Source organism: Dermacentor albipictus, chromosome 8, assembly GCF_038994185.2.
Source record: "Dermacentor albipictus isolate Rhodes 1998 colony chromosome 8, USDA_Dalb.pri_finalv2, whole genome shotgun sequence".
Classification (NCBI taxonomy): domain Eukaryota; kingdom Metazoa; phylum Arthropoda; class Arachnida; order Ixodida; family Ixodidae; genus Dermacentor; species Dermacentor albipictus.
This window is the reverse complement of record NC_091828.1, coordinates 29,789,283-29,804,408: the sequence shown is the minus strand read 5'-3', so window position 1 is coordinate 29,804,408 and position 15,126 is coordinate 29,789,283. Positions and strand designations below refer to the sequence as shown.

General features: G+C 44.2%; 1 protein-coding gene across 1 annotated transcript in view; it reads right to left on the bottom strand.

The window, feature by feature from the left end:
• LOC135914483 (glutathione hydrolase-like YwrD proenzyme) overlaps nucleotides 1–9,967 on the bottom strand; it is a 62,588-nt gene extending 52,621 nt beyond the window's left edge. The window contains exons 1-2 of the mRNA XM_070524585.1: nucleotides 9,817–9,967; nucleotides 4,305–4,458 (exon numbers count right to left, since the gene is read on the bottom strand). Of these exons, the coding sequence (XP_070380686.1) occupies nucleotides 4,305–4,458; nucleotides 9,817–9,967 (305 nt within the window). The remainder of the gene's footprint in view (nucleotides 1–4,304; nucleotides 4,459–9,816) is intronic.
• Nucleotides 9,968–15,126: the final 5,159 nt, after the last annotated feature.

The following is a 15,126-nucleotide window of genomic DNA, read 5'->3' as shown; positions in this document are numbered from 1 at the left end:
ACAGCACCGAGTTCGGTCTAGCTCTCCTTGCGTACCCTGTCAATACACACATTGACAACACACAGACAGACAGATATATATATATATATATATATATATATATATATATATATATATATATATATATGGATAGATAGATAGATAGATAGATAGATAGATAGATAGATAGATAGATAGATAGATAGATAGATAGGTTCAGGAAAGGGTGGGGAATATCTTAGGAATGCTACTGCATTATAAAAAGGCGACAAAAACCGTGCTGACTGGCAAGCAAAGGTTTGATTCGAGACATGTAAAGAGTACATTTCGGGTTGGGTAAAGGAGGGAGGGGACAAATGATATAGGAATTAATTTACGTGTTGCTTACGCATTATTAGAATTAAAAATCGTAGATAAGAGGCCACCTCACCAGTGGGGTATGGCAAGAGCGACGCAGGTGCGCAAATTTAACTGGATGCGTAGTTAACTGGTCAAAAGGGAAACCTAAACACTTCAGGATACATGTCCCTTTCCCTTGTGAAAAGCGATCAATGCTTGACCTAAATTTGTGGAATGAACTCATACAAAAATAAATTAAGATCCCACGCACTGTGGAAATCTCCAAGCTTTATATGCTGTTTGCTGTAACTGGCAGTAATGAGGGGAGATGTTGACGGCAAAAGTTTAATTTATTTATCGGCTGGTTCAACACGAAAGTGGTGAGTGGATATCAAGCCTTACGCTGCGTGTACCACTGCAGTTTGTTTGCGTAGGCAAAAACACGCAGGGAGAGGTGTTTGCTTGACGCGTTGTAGCGCGCCATACTTAATAACCTCTGAAAGGGTTGATCGTAGTCATTTCGTCACATGACAGATGCCATCGTGGCAGAAGTATTAAACTTTATTTGTGTTATGGGGCGGTACGTTCGGAAACCACAATCTGGTTGTAAGGTACGCCGCAGGGCCATACTCCGGATCAAGTTTGACACCGTGGTGTTAGTTAACATGCCTACAAATCTAAATTCACCAGCGTTTTTTTATTTCGCCCCGTAGAAATGCTGGTGCTGCGGTCGGGACCAACCTGGCGACATCGAGCAGTGCCGTAGCAGCAAAGCTACCATGGTAGTCACAAAAGTATTTATTTGACGTGCGACCGGTTCCGTAGTGTCGCCTAGACCTTACTGGGCACTTTGGTATGGCTCTGCTTCTGTACTGCCTGCGTAAGTTGCCCTCCTGAGAAATTTGCTGGGTGTTTATTTTTTCAGAAATAGCAGAAACGTACCGTGTCGTACTTTGAACTTAAATTTATCGAGTTTGCCCTCTCACGGCTGTCGTGTCTCTAGTAGCAGCCTTTCCTTGCCATCTCACAAACCATTTGCCCCTTCTCCTGATCTCTCTCCTCATCCACGTCCTCTTTTAAGGAAACTGCGAGAGAAGGGTTGCAAGGCTGTTATTCACTAATTTTCTGGCTGCGTCGGTTCTACCCATTACCTGCCCGCGCTCATCCATCCTTCTGCCATTCTGTCTAGCTTCACTCTGGTCTTTCACGTCACCTAAAAGTTCAGGTCTGCACTTTCTGCAAACCTTGAGCGAGGGGTCGCAGTTAAGGGTCACGGAGCGAGCGGTCACGGAGAGATAAACAAGGTCGGCTCCAGTGAGACTGGCCGCGGCAGGGCGTTATGGCTGGTGTAGATATCTGGGCATGCGGCTCTTATGCCATGATGGTGCAAATGTAGGCTCCTGGCCGAGCGTTACCGCCCTTGTTCATCGATTGCACGCTTGCGCGCAGCCCAATAACAGTGCGCAAGTGCGCCATAACATGGTATTTTTTATTATTTCGCGGGCTTTCTCTGGACCGGGGAAAAAGGAACACGTGAGATATATCGTGTTGGGAAATATTTCTTGAGAGGATTCTCAACGTTCTCTAGTACCTTGCGAATCACACTTAGGGCGTGCAGCCAATACTTAAAAAGTTGCTTAATTAAACATAACTAATCCGCTAGTTAAGCGGAAAATAAATATGGCCTGATTACCTCTAGTCCAGTGTCAAAATTACGCATTTGGTTGAACTCGCGTCCGCCGTTCCTTTCGTTTTTAAAACGTTGGCTAAAATTATGTGGGAGGACCTGTGTAATACGACTTTGCAGCATGTACTGTAAGTTCCATTATGTTAAAACTTCATTCTTCTGGCAATAGCACATATGCAATTATTGCATTCCCAGTTTTGTTGGTTCCATTACTATTGCTTGCGGGATGCAAAACTGCTCCTGTACTTCTCAGGCGCACGTTAAAGAATCACAAGTGCTGAAAATGAGTCAATGGTCCCCATCTAAAGAAATTATTTATGGGGCTTTACGTGCCAAAACTAGGATCTGATTAAGAGGCACGCCGTAGTGAGTGACTCTGAAAATTTCGACTACGGTGGGTCCTGTAACGTGCACTGAAGTCGAGAGCTTTCCTTATTTCGCCCCCATCAAGATGCGGCCGCCGTAGGCGGTATTCGATCCTGTGACCTCGTGCTTAGCAGCCGAACGCTAAAGCCGATAAGCATCAGCGGCGCGTAGGTTCTCAATTAAGGCGGGCCTTTTCTTCATTAGTTCGTTATTGATGGGACCACACAGAAATCAATCATTTCTTGCGATCCTATGACCTCGTGCTTAGCAGCCGAACGCTAAAGCCGATAAGCATCAGCGGCGCGTAGGTTCTCAATTAAGGCGGGCCTTTTATTCATTAGTTCGTTATTGATGGGACCACACAGAAATCAATCATTTCTTTACGTAGATTTGTGAAGAATCTCTGTGCACGCGTGGCTCTAATAATCTTATGCTGTTTCACGACAGTACACACCTGTAATGAACTTGTGGAAAAGGGTCCCGGCATCATGACTTAAACATGTACCTTAGAAGCGAAGAACCGGGAATTGTACCACCATGCGGGCTGCTAGGAATGAACACAGATGGCGAATGACGCCCAGAGCAAAAAAACATGCTTCAAATTATTCAACTAATTATATTGTGCAAAAACTAAGCTGACATTTCCAGCGCAAAATTTGTAGTACATATTTTGTTCTATGCTACGTCTCTCTGCAGATTCTTAAACACGAACGCTATCCAATCAGAAAACATACGTATTCTAGGCAAACTTAAGGCATCAGTACGACGTATCTTCTCTAACTTTGCCTTGTCTTTCAGCTGAATACGCGCATAGCTACACCCTAAGGTTCGTACGTTCCCATTAAAAATGTCCGGCCACGGCGGCCGCATTTCCACGAGGCGAAATACGAGAACACTGGTGTACTTTGCTTTAGGCGCACGTTTAAAAACCCCAGTTCTCCGGAATAATTGGAGTCACCCATTACGACGTGCCTCGTAATCAGGTCGCGGTTCTGGCACATAAAACCTCATAAATAAACGTTTATGCATAAAAAGGTAGTTATCTGACAACTGAGTACTCTAACAGGATGTTAGTCCTTTTGTGTGAGCGAAAACCGTTGTGATAAACGTGTGTGACAGTTACTAGCAATTTCAGCATAGCATGGAATTCTACATATGAAACCTCAATGCTGACGTTTAACAACTGGGTCAATTCTGTGCTTCACGTTTCGAAGAACTTCTTTTTGTGGCACATTGTTGGAAAGCTTCATGCGCAAAGGAATATAACGAAGTTTATGAGGAAGGATAATGATATTCACAAGAAACAGATCGGCAGCCGTAAACAACAACTACAAAAAGATGAACCCACCAAATATGTGAGCCCACCAGAATGACTGTGGCTTACCGTGGTGAAGTGTACCTAGTTGCGTTGGTACTACTCTTTATAGAAATATACATGTTCACAAGACCAGAGTAGTGGTAGGAAACCACTGAGCAGCCTTAACAGCCTCCCACCACAGTTCTGGCGCGCGGTATTCCGAAGGATGCGCAATGATATACTTTGTCTTTTGCTGTTGGCTATTCCGTCGCACAAACCACATGTAGCCGGCACATAATAAATGCCAAGGAAAAGGAGGAGGACACTGGTGACTTTTATTTACAATGTAGAAGTGCTGCGCTAAAGGAACATGAGCAAACCAAATAACTTGCCGCTATCAGTAGCCTCACCCACACTGTACTGTGCTTTCCTAGGATTCAATATCTGTTAGTTTCGTTTGCTTGTGCCTCACAAAGCCGGGCCCCTCAGTTTCTGTTTTCCACGTCAATAGCGCAGTCAAAACTTTTGTCGCGTTCGGAACGAGAACGTTCGTTTGCGTTGTATAGAAACTAACCAACTGACAAATGTCAAGCTATGAGGGTTTGAGGACTGTGCACGCGCTCCCCTGCCACTCACCATCCATCGACGCAGCGAACGTTCTTTGTGCGGGCGTCGTAGTGCATGGCGAAGCAGTCACCTCCAATACCGGTGGCATACGGCTGAAGAACCTGCATGCAGGCTGCCATGGCAAGCGCCGCGTCAGCAGCGTTGCCTCCACGGCGGAGCACATCTGTGGGTTTGATGACAGTTTAGGAATGAAAATTAGGGATAGTTTCGTATGCCTACAAGTTATAGCTCCTGAAAAGAGGATTGTGTTGTCGAAAGTGCAACAGGGGTAATTGGAGAGCGTAGGTAGAGGCCCTTGTCCGGCAGTGGCAGAAAATATGCTTAGGGTGATGGTGGTGGTGATGATGATTATGATGCTGATGCTGATACATTTACATTCTTGCTGTATTTATCTTTGCAAAAAGCATTCTAAATATTTCTAAATTCTCTGCACTAAAAATTGGACGTGACTGGAATATGTTGCATTCCACCTACAGAAGCTGGAAATTTGAGTTTGAGAATTTGTAAACGTAGCAACCATACGTTTACAAATTAACTGCAGCATTTGAAAATCAGGAAAGACCACTGAGGTTGAGGGGCCATTTTCGGTTTTCAATCAACGTCAAATTGCTGAACAGTTTGCAGTTTCTGTCGTTTTCAAAAGCTTTCGCTGCATTAGTTGCACGTACATTATTGAGGAATTTGAGGTTCAAAAACGCTACTACAGAAATAATAGTGATCTCGTCCAAGCATGGTCAGCGCGTTTCGCATATCAACAAATTTTTTTTAAAGAGTAGATCGCAAAGTAGAGACTTAACACTTATAATAAAAAGATGATTAAACAGCATTTACATCCAATACGTTGTGTTGTTCTTGGGCAAATTCATGTATCATGTTGTTTGTTGTTTAGATTGCATTACCTTGGGTATGGGCACATATTTTTAGGCTGGACTATCTTCGAGACTGCCCCACACATATAAATAAGTGAAGCCACGCCTCTAGTCACACTTTATGTGTTCTTTTTAATATTCGTAATTAGGTTTATTTTCTATCTGCTTTCCCTAATTGTGCATTATTACTGCTCTGCACATATTTTTATGCTAACTTGCTTCGTTGTTCTTGTTCCAAGCTCCACCTTGACTTTACTTTGTTCACTAATGTGAACTACAATACCTCTAACTGCCTAATTTAATTGTAGAAAAGTAGGCAGGCACCTAGAATCGACGAACCCGTAATCTATGCGAAATTTCCAAGAAAACGCCTTGTTTTCAGGCTAGTTGACAACGGCGCATCGCGCAGACTCTAGACATGAGCTCTGTCTTACGTGTCAATTAGGCACAACATTAAAATTTTGCTCAGGCCACGTCCTTCCCCACAACTTATCTAAATTTTCGTGCCACTGGAAATTGCTCATGCAGAACAGAGAAAACGCCAATGAAGTGGTTGTATGCGTAACCTTGTTATCAAGTAAGAACTGTTCAATAAAGCTGCTGAACAGTAATAGCATCAACCAATACTAGCGCTCCATAAGCTCCATAACCTCCATAAACTATACAAACTGGGGTATGTAGTAGATGTTTGCGCGAGCCACTACCTGGGTGCGCAAACATAAATTTCAATATCAATGGCAGGTTGGCACATGAAGCGGTGCATATCTTTGCCAACGCGAGGAAGAAGCGGAACTACGTGAGTCAAAAAATGTTATGGAGAACTTTGTCGTGAAATTGGCACTTCAGTCATCCAATCTAATACATTGGTTATTCATCATGATTTGCAGAGCCCTAGACTACTACGTAAGCGCTGGTACCCTCTAAGGTCAGTGCCATGGTTTCTTTCTAAATGCGCAAACGTTTGGCTTCGTCAGTCAAATTGAACTTAATTCAATCAGCGCAGCCTCTTGCAGAGCACCAATCAGCGCTGCAGGAGGCTCACTGAGGTTTAAAAAGCCTAGAACACCAAATATTTAATGTGAACATTGTGTAAGAAATGAATGACGCCACCATTATAAAGACCGAATCGGTCCTGGGTTAGCATAATGCATTGTTGTCATTCTGCTTTCCTGTTGTCACAATCAACGCACAACACTATGTTGGTCTTTGATAGTACCGGAGACCATATTTTTGGCTGTTTGATTAGGTAGTGGATTTACTATACTTTATATCAGGTCTGGTCAACATCATGAACTCATTTTTGCTGCATTCTAGCCAAGGATAAAATAACATTCATTGCATATATAGCGCATAAACACACTTCTAACATGTAATTAAGAAAACAGGTAACCAACGGAAATTTTCAAGCTGGGAGAAACTTTAACACGTACGGCGGGAAATATTGCCCTTACAAAAATACGCATATGAAGCCGCAGCTATTTCTAAATATGTGTGCATTTACCACCTAAAACACTTTTCACGACGCATCAATCATAGGCCGGCTATTATTACCTGCTGATTTCCCCAGAGTAGCACTCTGAGAAGGTGACTTGTTAATTGTTTGGTTACTTTTAAGATGTCAGATACGGTGGAGTGATGGCGTTACATATTACGGGCTGCATTTTGCATATTTTTTTTTTACTTCCCATAAAGCAGATATCTTACATACATCAAGGGAGTGTTCAAAGTTTCGTTCGATGTACCGCTGGAAATCTCTCTGCAGGTCACTGTCACATTCTACACAGTTCCCGTTAACTCTAACATCTTTATCAGAGTAGGGCTGAACTTTATATTATTTAACTGCCTTGAAATAGGAAGGAGACAGCAACAAAATAGACGAAAAGCACTATTTAGGCGCCGGCTTCCTATGAGCAGCTTCGCATGGGTTAAATTGCAAATAAGTCGTTGAAACAACTACGACGATAAGAAGGTAACGTTCTTATACTAAGAAACGTACACTCCAGAAACTGATATAACTTTTACGAATATTAAAGTAGTGTTTGTATACTCTAAGCAGATAAATTTAGACATTTTATACTGCTTTATTGAAGTCTGGTAATCAACAATTATCATTTCACGACAAAGTTCATAAGCGCCTATGTAATGCTCATTGTTTCACCGAAAAATATTTACCAGCCGGTAGCATCCAATGACACGAATTATGGCTAGTTCAACTTTGCTTCCAATTGGCAACAAGATTTCGCAGACAGCAGCTCGGCGAAGTTGCGAGCCACGCAATAGCATTCATGGTTTGTTCGGAAAACTAATGAGTGCAAGAAAATGTGCAGCTTACCCAGGCCAGCCACGCTTGCCAGCATCTCCTCACTAACCACAGCCGCTTTTGGCGCAATTGTGGAAAACCGAGTTGACATTGTCCTAATGCTTCTGTAGCTCAGGAAGGCCCTTTACAGCGCGCTATTGATGCTTAAAGTCCTAAACGTCCCGCAATTCTAGATGCTATGAAACAGTGTCGAGCCTGCTGTTCGCTCGGCACATGGTAGCTCTGTACAAATCGCAGCTGGTTCGACAACGCATGTGGGGACGCGGTTCCTGAAAAGCCAAAACAACTGTGACAACTCCACCCGCAGTCTGAGTTAATTTGGACCAAGCTTTTAAATGATCCCCAGAATTGTGGAGAAAATATAGCAGCAGAATGGTAGCGGTAGTCATGTGCATTTAGAATTAGTATATTTTTAATCACGAAGTATTGTTTTTTTCTTTTAATTAGCGAGCTTTTATATTATTGCTTGAATCGGAAACATATCAATTAAAAAGTTGTAGGGCACCTCAAATAGCCTCCGAATCTAGCATTTTTTTCGTGCTCAGCCTTCCCTCGTTGGCTTTTCCAATAAAAAAGGAAACGGAAGCGCGCGAAACATTCAAAAGATGAAGCAGATACGCGCTCGCGCAACGCTACTTCACCGCTCCCAATCGAATAGCCATGCATACACGGCTTTACTAGCTGCGGCAGCTCGATGCAGGGCTCCACGCTATGTGATGGTCACAGCATCATCAGAATACGCCGTTGACGCATTGATAAGCGTAACGGAGCCTTGAGGCGGGATGGGGGATTTCGATGTCGCGAAACCACGACGGCCTACTTGGGAGTGTAATTTCGCACACGCATCTTGTTCTGTAGATAGGCACGCCCGAAAGGTATGTTCATTTTGTTCCCTTTAGCACTCGAAACAAACCTTGCATGCGTTTTGGCAGATCTGTACGACCAGTATATGCTGTTGTCGATTATGTAAATCGTTCTTGCTTGACGTGTGAGTGAGATCTCAACGATACCACGCCAGTGGCCATCTCTTCAAGAAGACAGTCATGCCCTTCACGAAAGGCCAAAAGGGTAAAATGATCCTGGCTCTCGGGGCGGCACAGGGCGACAAAAGGAAGGCAGCGAAGCTATTCCGGATGTGGCATCGTAGAGGACACCCTAGTCTGTTAATAATACTTAGAATGAACGAAGTCCTTTGCGAGACTGTTAGCTTCACAAGAACGAGACCCGGATGGATGTTTTGGTAATCTTTGCTGCTAAACCTCAAGGTAGTGGGCGCCATGCCAGTTCGGAGGCCGGAACCGCGAAGTCATCAGAGTGGAGGATTTTAAAAAAAGTTCATACGCACGCGTAGCATTTGCATCTTCATCAAAAATCTGATCACCGAGATTTTGAAAACAGACTAAATTGCCAATAGCATTTTCACGAAATGTGAAGAAGAACCGGACTTACTCATTGGCGTGCTTTGGACAGAAGAGGCTAACTTCTCGAGAAATGCACAAGTTAACCTTCACAACGCGCACTACAGGAGTCATAGGATTCCCCACTGGCTGACATGAACACGCCACGAATACCAGTAGTAGATGAAAGTGAGTCACAGGACTCCACACTGGCTGGCACGAACCCGTCACCAATACCAGTAGTCGTTTAAAGTGCGATGCGGTATTTTTGATGGCAACATCAGAGGACCCATGTTTTTGACAACACACAAAAGACGCAACGATACGTCACCGACATCCTCAAGGACCCTGTGAAAGAAGTCTCTTGAAACGTTACACTTGCCCACCATCAGAACGTGTGGTTTCAACCCGATGGTGCTCCTGCGCATACTAGTAATCAGTCTCGAGCATGGCTCGACAAGGTTTTTCCTTGACAGTGGATTGGCCGGCACGGACCTGTACTCTGGCCTTCAAGGTCGCCGGATATGACACCGCTGGACTTCTTGTGGGCTAACGTGAAAGATCGCGTGTATAGCAGCGAAACTACCACACCAAACGTCTGAAAGAGAAAAATACGCCTAGTCCGCCGCGAGATTCCAATGTCGTTGGTCAAAGCTACAATAGCAATAGTGTTGGAAAGAAGCAAGCACTGTATTGCTTCAGACGGTAACCTGTTTGAGCTGTTGCTGTAAATGGCAGTAAAAAATTGCCGCCCAAAACTGGTGTAAAATGTGACAGTCCGTATCCAACAGTCTTGACAGACTGTTGGACGCGGACTTTTTTCCTGGCATCACTCGAGTTCCCCGACCAAATCCACTCGCCGTCGCAATCCAGTTATGGTGCACCAATGCGTTAACCACGTTACCGCACCCATCAGGCAAGTTGGCGACACCCACCTGAGGCGCCACACGTCGAGCTATTGTCTCCCGCCCCCTGCTTGACTCTTCCCGAAAGTGCAGTGGGAGGCCGGCAGGGTTCCAGGCAGTTGATCTTGCTCCTGATCAAAGATTTTTTGTGGCTCTGGAAGGTCGTTCGAGAACAGCCCATTTTCTCTAGCTGAGCGCTTCAAGGCGAGGAGGGAACGCCGGAGGAAGTCAACCCTCGGACAATGGAGCCCTTGCAGCGTCCCCATTGGCCGAATGTGACGGCACTTGCACGGGTACGTTCCATAGGAGCAGAATGATGACACCTGAGCTGGCTCAAAGATTGGCCGGAAATGACGTAACCGCTAGAAACAGAAGGGCTTAAAAGCGAGATACAGGGTGAGGAGTTTGTTCATTCTTCTTGCCACGGGCCGCAGCGTCCGATTTGTTGCCAGCTGTCGAGGACTTTATGACTATTGATTACTTTGTGCTATTACTGTAAATAATATAAATAAAGCTTCAGTTCTCAAAATCCTCCTCAACGTCGGCCAACTCCCGCACTCAACGGCAAGATCTAATAACTGATGGCAACGGTAACGATGAACCTTCGTCCAAAGAAGTCGTATGGAAATGGGAATAGCGAAGAAGAAAAAGCTTTCGACACAGGAACTCACGAGGAACCGGGAACAGCGGACCGATGAATCGCGTGGCGTGGTGCTGCTTCCGTGATTGAGTGCGTGTTTTTTTTTCTTTTCATTCGCGAGACTTCAAATTTTGCCTGTTTATTTTGATAGTTCTAGGAATCGGGAACTCGTTGCATATTTTTTGTTTCCACAAATTATTTAAGGAAAACAGTTCTAACTACCAGTCGGCGCGGCTGCCATGGATCTTAGAAGGTTGACGAGGTCAGACTTGTTACTGTGCGAGGAGTAGGGAGGTGAGGCGGACAAAAAGAGTTCAACAGACAGAAAGGGTAAACAGCTAAACCAGTTGCACCTTTGGATGTTTCCTTGTGGGCTGCTGAGGCGCCTTTTGTGCTATTGGTATAGCTTTTTATTTAAATAAGTGCCTGAGTAGCTCTTCTTTGTTCTACCAATAGCGGCTTCTTTTTTTCTTTTTTCGTGCTTTTTTCTGCACTGTCTTTTTTCACATTGGTTGAACTCATTTTTTACCTTTGTTTTATGATACACGAAGCTTAACGAAATCCCCAGTGCCTCATTATTGAGCACGACCTTCTTGCGTCAGCAGATCCTCACGCTTATCGCACCAGGCTGGTTAGGTCGCGAAACCTCTCGAGGCATCCTACACGTGGAAGCCTTTTACGATGTCGCGATAAAGAATACAGCAGAATTTCGTACGAAGGTTGCTTGGAGGTGCTTGAGTAGCGGCGTGCGAGGCAGCATTTATTTCATATTTCATGCGTTTCGCGGGTTTTTCTAATTATTTCTTGGAAAAGACTACAAAGTGCACTTCAGCAAGAATAAATGCTTGATTCAGAGGTTATGTAAGGTACCCTACAACATTGTAATTGACATGCTTGCCATTCAAGCAATAAGTAAAAATTTCACCACTTAAAAGAAATAATTAGTACTGAGTAAAGAAAAAATACTGGTTGCAAGTACACAGGACTGCCGCACCTATGCAGTCGGTATGATTTCTCTAGAGCTCTTGTGGTTCTTTTAAATGTTGTTCCGACTTCAGTTGGAGACCCGGCATTTCTAGGAAAGCTTCCTTGTGCTGTTGAGATTTTTGCTAGATGCTGTCACAAACAACGTTTGCCGGCATTCAGGTCGAGACTACATCAGCGCAACGTGTCCACTACCACTCATCCCCCACCTAGAACGCGAAAAAAATTTTAGCACCCGTAAGCAACGCTACAAAACAATTTTCGAAACCTAAGTCGAGCTGTTGAACTTTCACGCAAAAGACGATCATGTCTCTGTGTCAAACTGCGCACTCTGGCCACCTTTACTCTTCTTCAACAAAAGCTACTCCAGTAGCGTTCCTATTGTCACTGTTGTGGGAATACTGATGTAATTTACACGTTTAGTGAAATCTTCCTTTTTTTTGTAACCTACAATAATACCCACATCGGCGCGTACAGTATACGCTCGATATCTCTGTAAAAATAAGGCCATATTTCGTATTTGACTGCATGAAGCATGTACAATATTTTTTTTCCTCTTTAGATGAAGTTTCAGCAGCTGCTGAAAAATACACCATATCGTTTTTAGAACGGCCTTCATGCGAGGTTGGGTAGCTGATTGTAGTTTTATTTGGTTCGTAACGAGCATTACTTTTTTCCTGAAGGACGCATGGTATAAATCACATTTATTTTCTCGGACTGTTGTCGGAAAACATTTATTGGAAACTTAGTGATAAATTATATATTCCATTAAGGTAATAATAGTATTATATTAATATTATTAGGTTTAGGCACGTATAGAAAACATAGAAAAGGTGATGGCAGCTGCCTCTGAGTTGGGGAGAACGTCGGCCTGCTTTTTTTAGAAAGTAGAGTACATAACAATAACGATCATGGAGGCTGCCGAGTTAGTGCAGCGTAGGAGTCAGTAAGTTGAATATACATGGTGGTGGTCCATCTGGTCTAGTATGCATCCGACACACGATGTACACTCCCATGCTTTTTTTATTGTGGCTTACGCTTCCAGGCCGTCAAGTTGTGTATTGTGTTTGGAGAGAAAACGGTAGTTTTTCTAATCACACAACGGCCACCTGATGGCCACGCCAGCACAACTTAAAAGCGTGGTCACGGGCCTCTAATATATGCTCACGGGCCGCACATTGCATAGAAATGCTCCACAAAAAAATTAAATACAAGGACAACAACTATTCTTTCTCTGCCATACTTGGAAAGCGCCTATCAATGTACTAAAAATATGTGCTGTAAGACATTGTGAAAAACAATTAGAGGGGTTACCTTGCTACGTGCCGATTATAAATGGGATTTCACACACATCCCCGGTATCCAATAATGTCTCCATGTTAGTGTCACCTCCGTGCATGAATCAGCCAAACTGGGCCACGTCGTTTGGAATTCTTTTCCCAGAGTTTGGACGTTTTTCTAGAGCAATCGATGGTGCTGGTTATCAATTTCTGCCACCTTGTATACACTGAGCCCTCGCAAAAAATAATCAAGCCTGAGAGGTGTGGTCACATTTGTGTGGCATCAAAATATCGATAAATTTCAAACCAAGCTCAGCCGCGAGGATGGAAAGTTCACGGGGTAGTACCAAAAGATATCGACGGATCCCACATACTCTGAAAATTGACGTAAGCGAAGCTCTGTGGGCACTTTGCTTTGATTAACATTATTAGCGGTGATGTTGGCGGCAAATGTGCAATTTCTTCAGCGTTAAGTTGAATACGAGAGTGGTGAGCTGATGTTACACTTTACCTTACGCGCACCACTGCTGTTTTTCTGCCTAGTCCGCAGAACACAAAGGGAGACTTGTATACATGAGGCATTGTTGTGCACCATTGTTCATAATGTCTGAGAGGATTGAGCATTATTGTTGCCTCACATGGCAAATCTCATCGTGGCGATGTTGTAAGTTTTAAGAAATTATGGGGCTCTACGTAACTTAAATAATGTATTTGTATGTATACGCTCTGTACACACATTCGCCGTCTGCACCTCATATCGAGCCTGGGTGTCCTCGAGGGTGAGTGTATGCTTTGGAGTCAATTATCTCACGAGATTTTATGTGCTTTTTTTTGCATACGTGGCAGCACGCTGTAGAGACGCCATCTCCAAGCGCTGCTTTCACGATATGGACGATTGTAAAGTTTATACTATTACTGGCAAACACGTGACCTCCACAGCCCAGCACCTGCACTTTCGTCGCATAGTAGAGCAAGCACAGCACGTGCTATGTGCACAAACTATGCACTGACCAAGATGCGTGGAGGGGAGCGCTACGTAGTATTGTTGCCAGAAACTCAGCCGCGCACGCGAGCATGACCTAAAGTCCCTATACGTTCGGAAAAGTACCGCCATTTCTCTCTCCACTGCCACCGCCTCTCCAAAACCGTTTGTTTTATCTTTGTTTTTGTTTGACATTTTTCTTGCGAAAACAAGTCGATGGTGACGCCCCCTTGATATTGGCGGTTGGAGCTTTCAGGCCGGCAGCGTGCCACCGCTGCTGCTCACTCCATCCAAGGCTGTTTGTCTACATGTGGCTGCGTGGAAAGCTTCGCTATCAATTGATGCTCAGTTTCCCTTCAGTAGTGGCGCAGAATCAGCCGGTACAAACCGGCTGATTTCCGTACCGCTACATGACATTGCAAGACTTGCGGCAAGCCACGCACGATTCGGAGCGTCCATGAAATGCCATTTCGTTTCCTATCACGTCCTTCTTTTGTCGCTTCAAGCGCAGCGCTTCATTGTATATGGCGCCGTTGTCGCATAGTTCATGAAAAGCAGTTTGAAATTAAAATTTGGGGAGACTCTATGCTGGCTATTGCACCAGCAACAAACATTTGCGTGGCTACGTGGCGTTAAGCCGCGTGGCTTCAGTGTTCGCGGCTACTCGCGTTACTGACTGCGATGGACTGGAAAAAAAAATAGTGGAATCGTTCCACTAATTTGCACTTTCGACATAGGATACATTTCTTTTTCTAAAGAACTAAAAGGAGAATTTACACTTAGGTAACCTCTTTTTGCTTCTCCACGGAAAGATGTGTGCACTCAGTTCACCATTTTGGGACGTGCGGCGAAGCTTGCACTCGTAACGTGAGGCTCCGGGTACGTTCATGGGCCTTTCCGCGATTTTCGATGATCGTGATAGTTGATATCCACGAAAAGTGTTCGCTGCGAAACGATCTAGCTATTGTGTCGCGAAAGTAGAAACGTACGACTACTTCTTCCCTTTTCCGTCACTGCTGGTGCCGGAAATACCGCTCGTTCGCACTCGGTGATTTCAAAACACCTCCAATTTATACTGCGGTGTTTTTTACCCATGCTCCGAGCCGCGACTTGCTTCTTACGCTCACAGCAAAGCTCCGTACATTGAAAAATAGCTCCGCATCGTCGTAACCATTCCCACAGGGAAGTTCAACTTAAGCGATGGTGCTTGAAGATTGCAGACATACCATATACATAATTTGTCGGGCATGGGGTTGAAGAATGTGGATATGCGTGCGGACAGCCAAGTTAACGCTTGAACTTCGAAACGAAAACCAGGTTTTTAGAGATATATAATTTGTATAGAAAAATAAGGGTCTGCAGCGCAAAAGCTAAACATGAGCTAAACAAGAAGCGTGCATGACGCATAAACTTAAAGTGTCTTTAAACAAATAAGCAATTAAAACCTTCTTTGT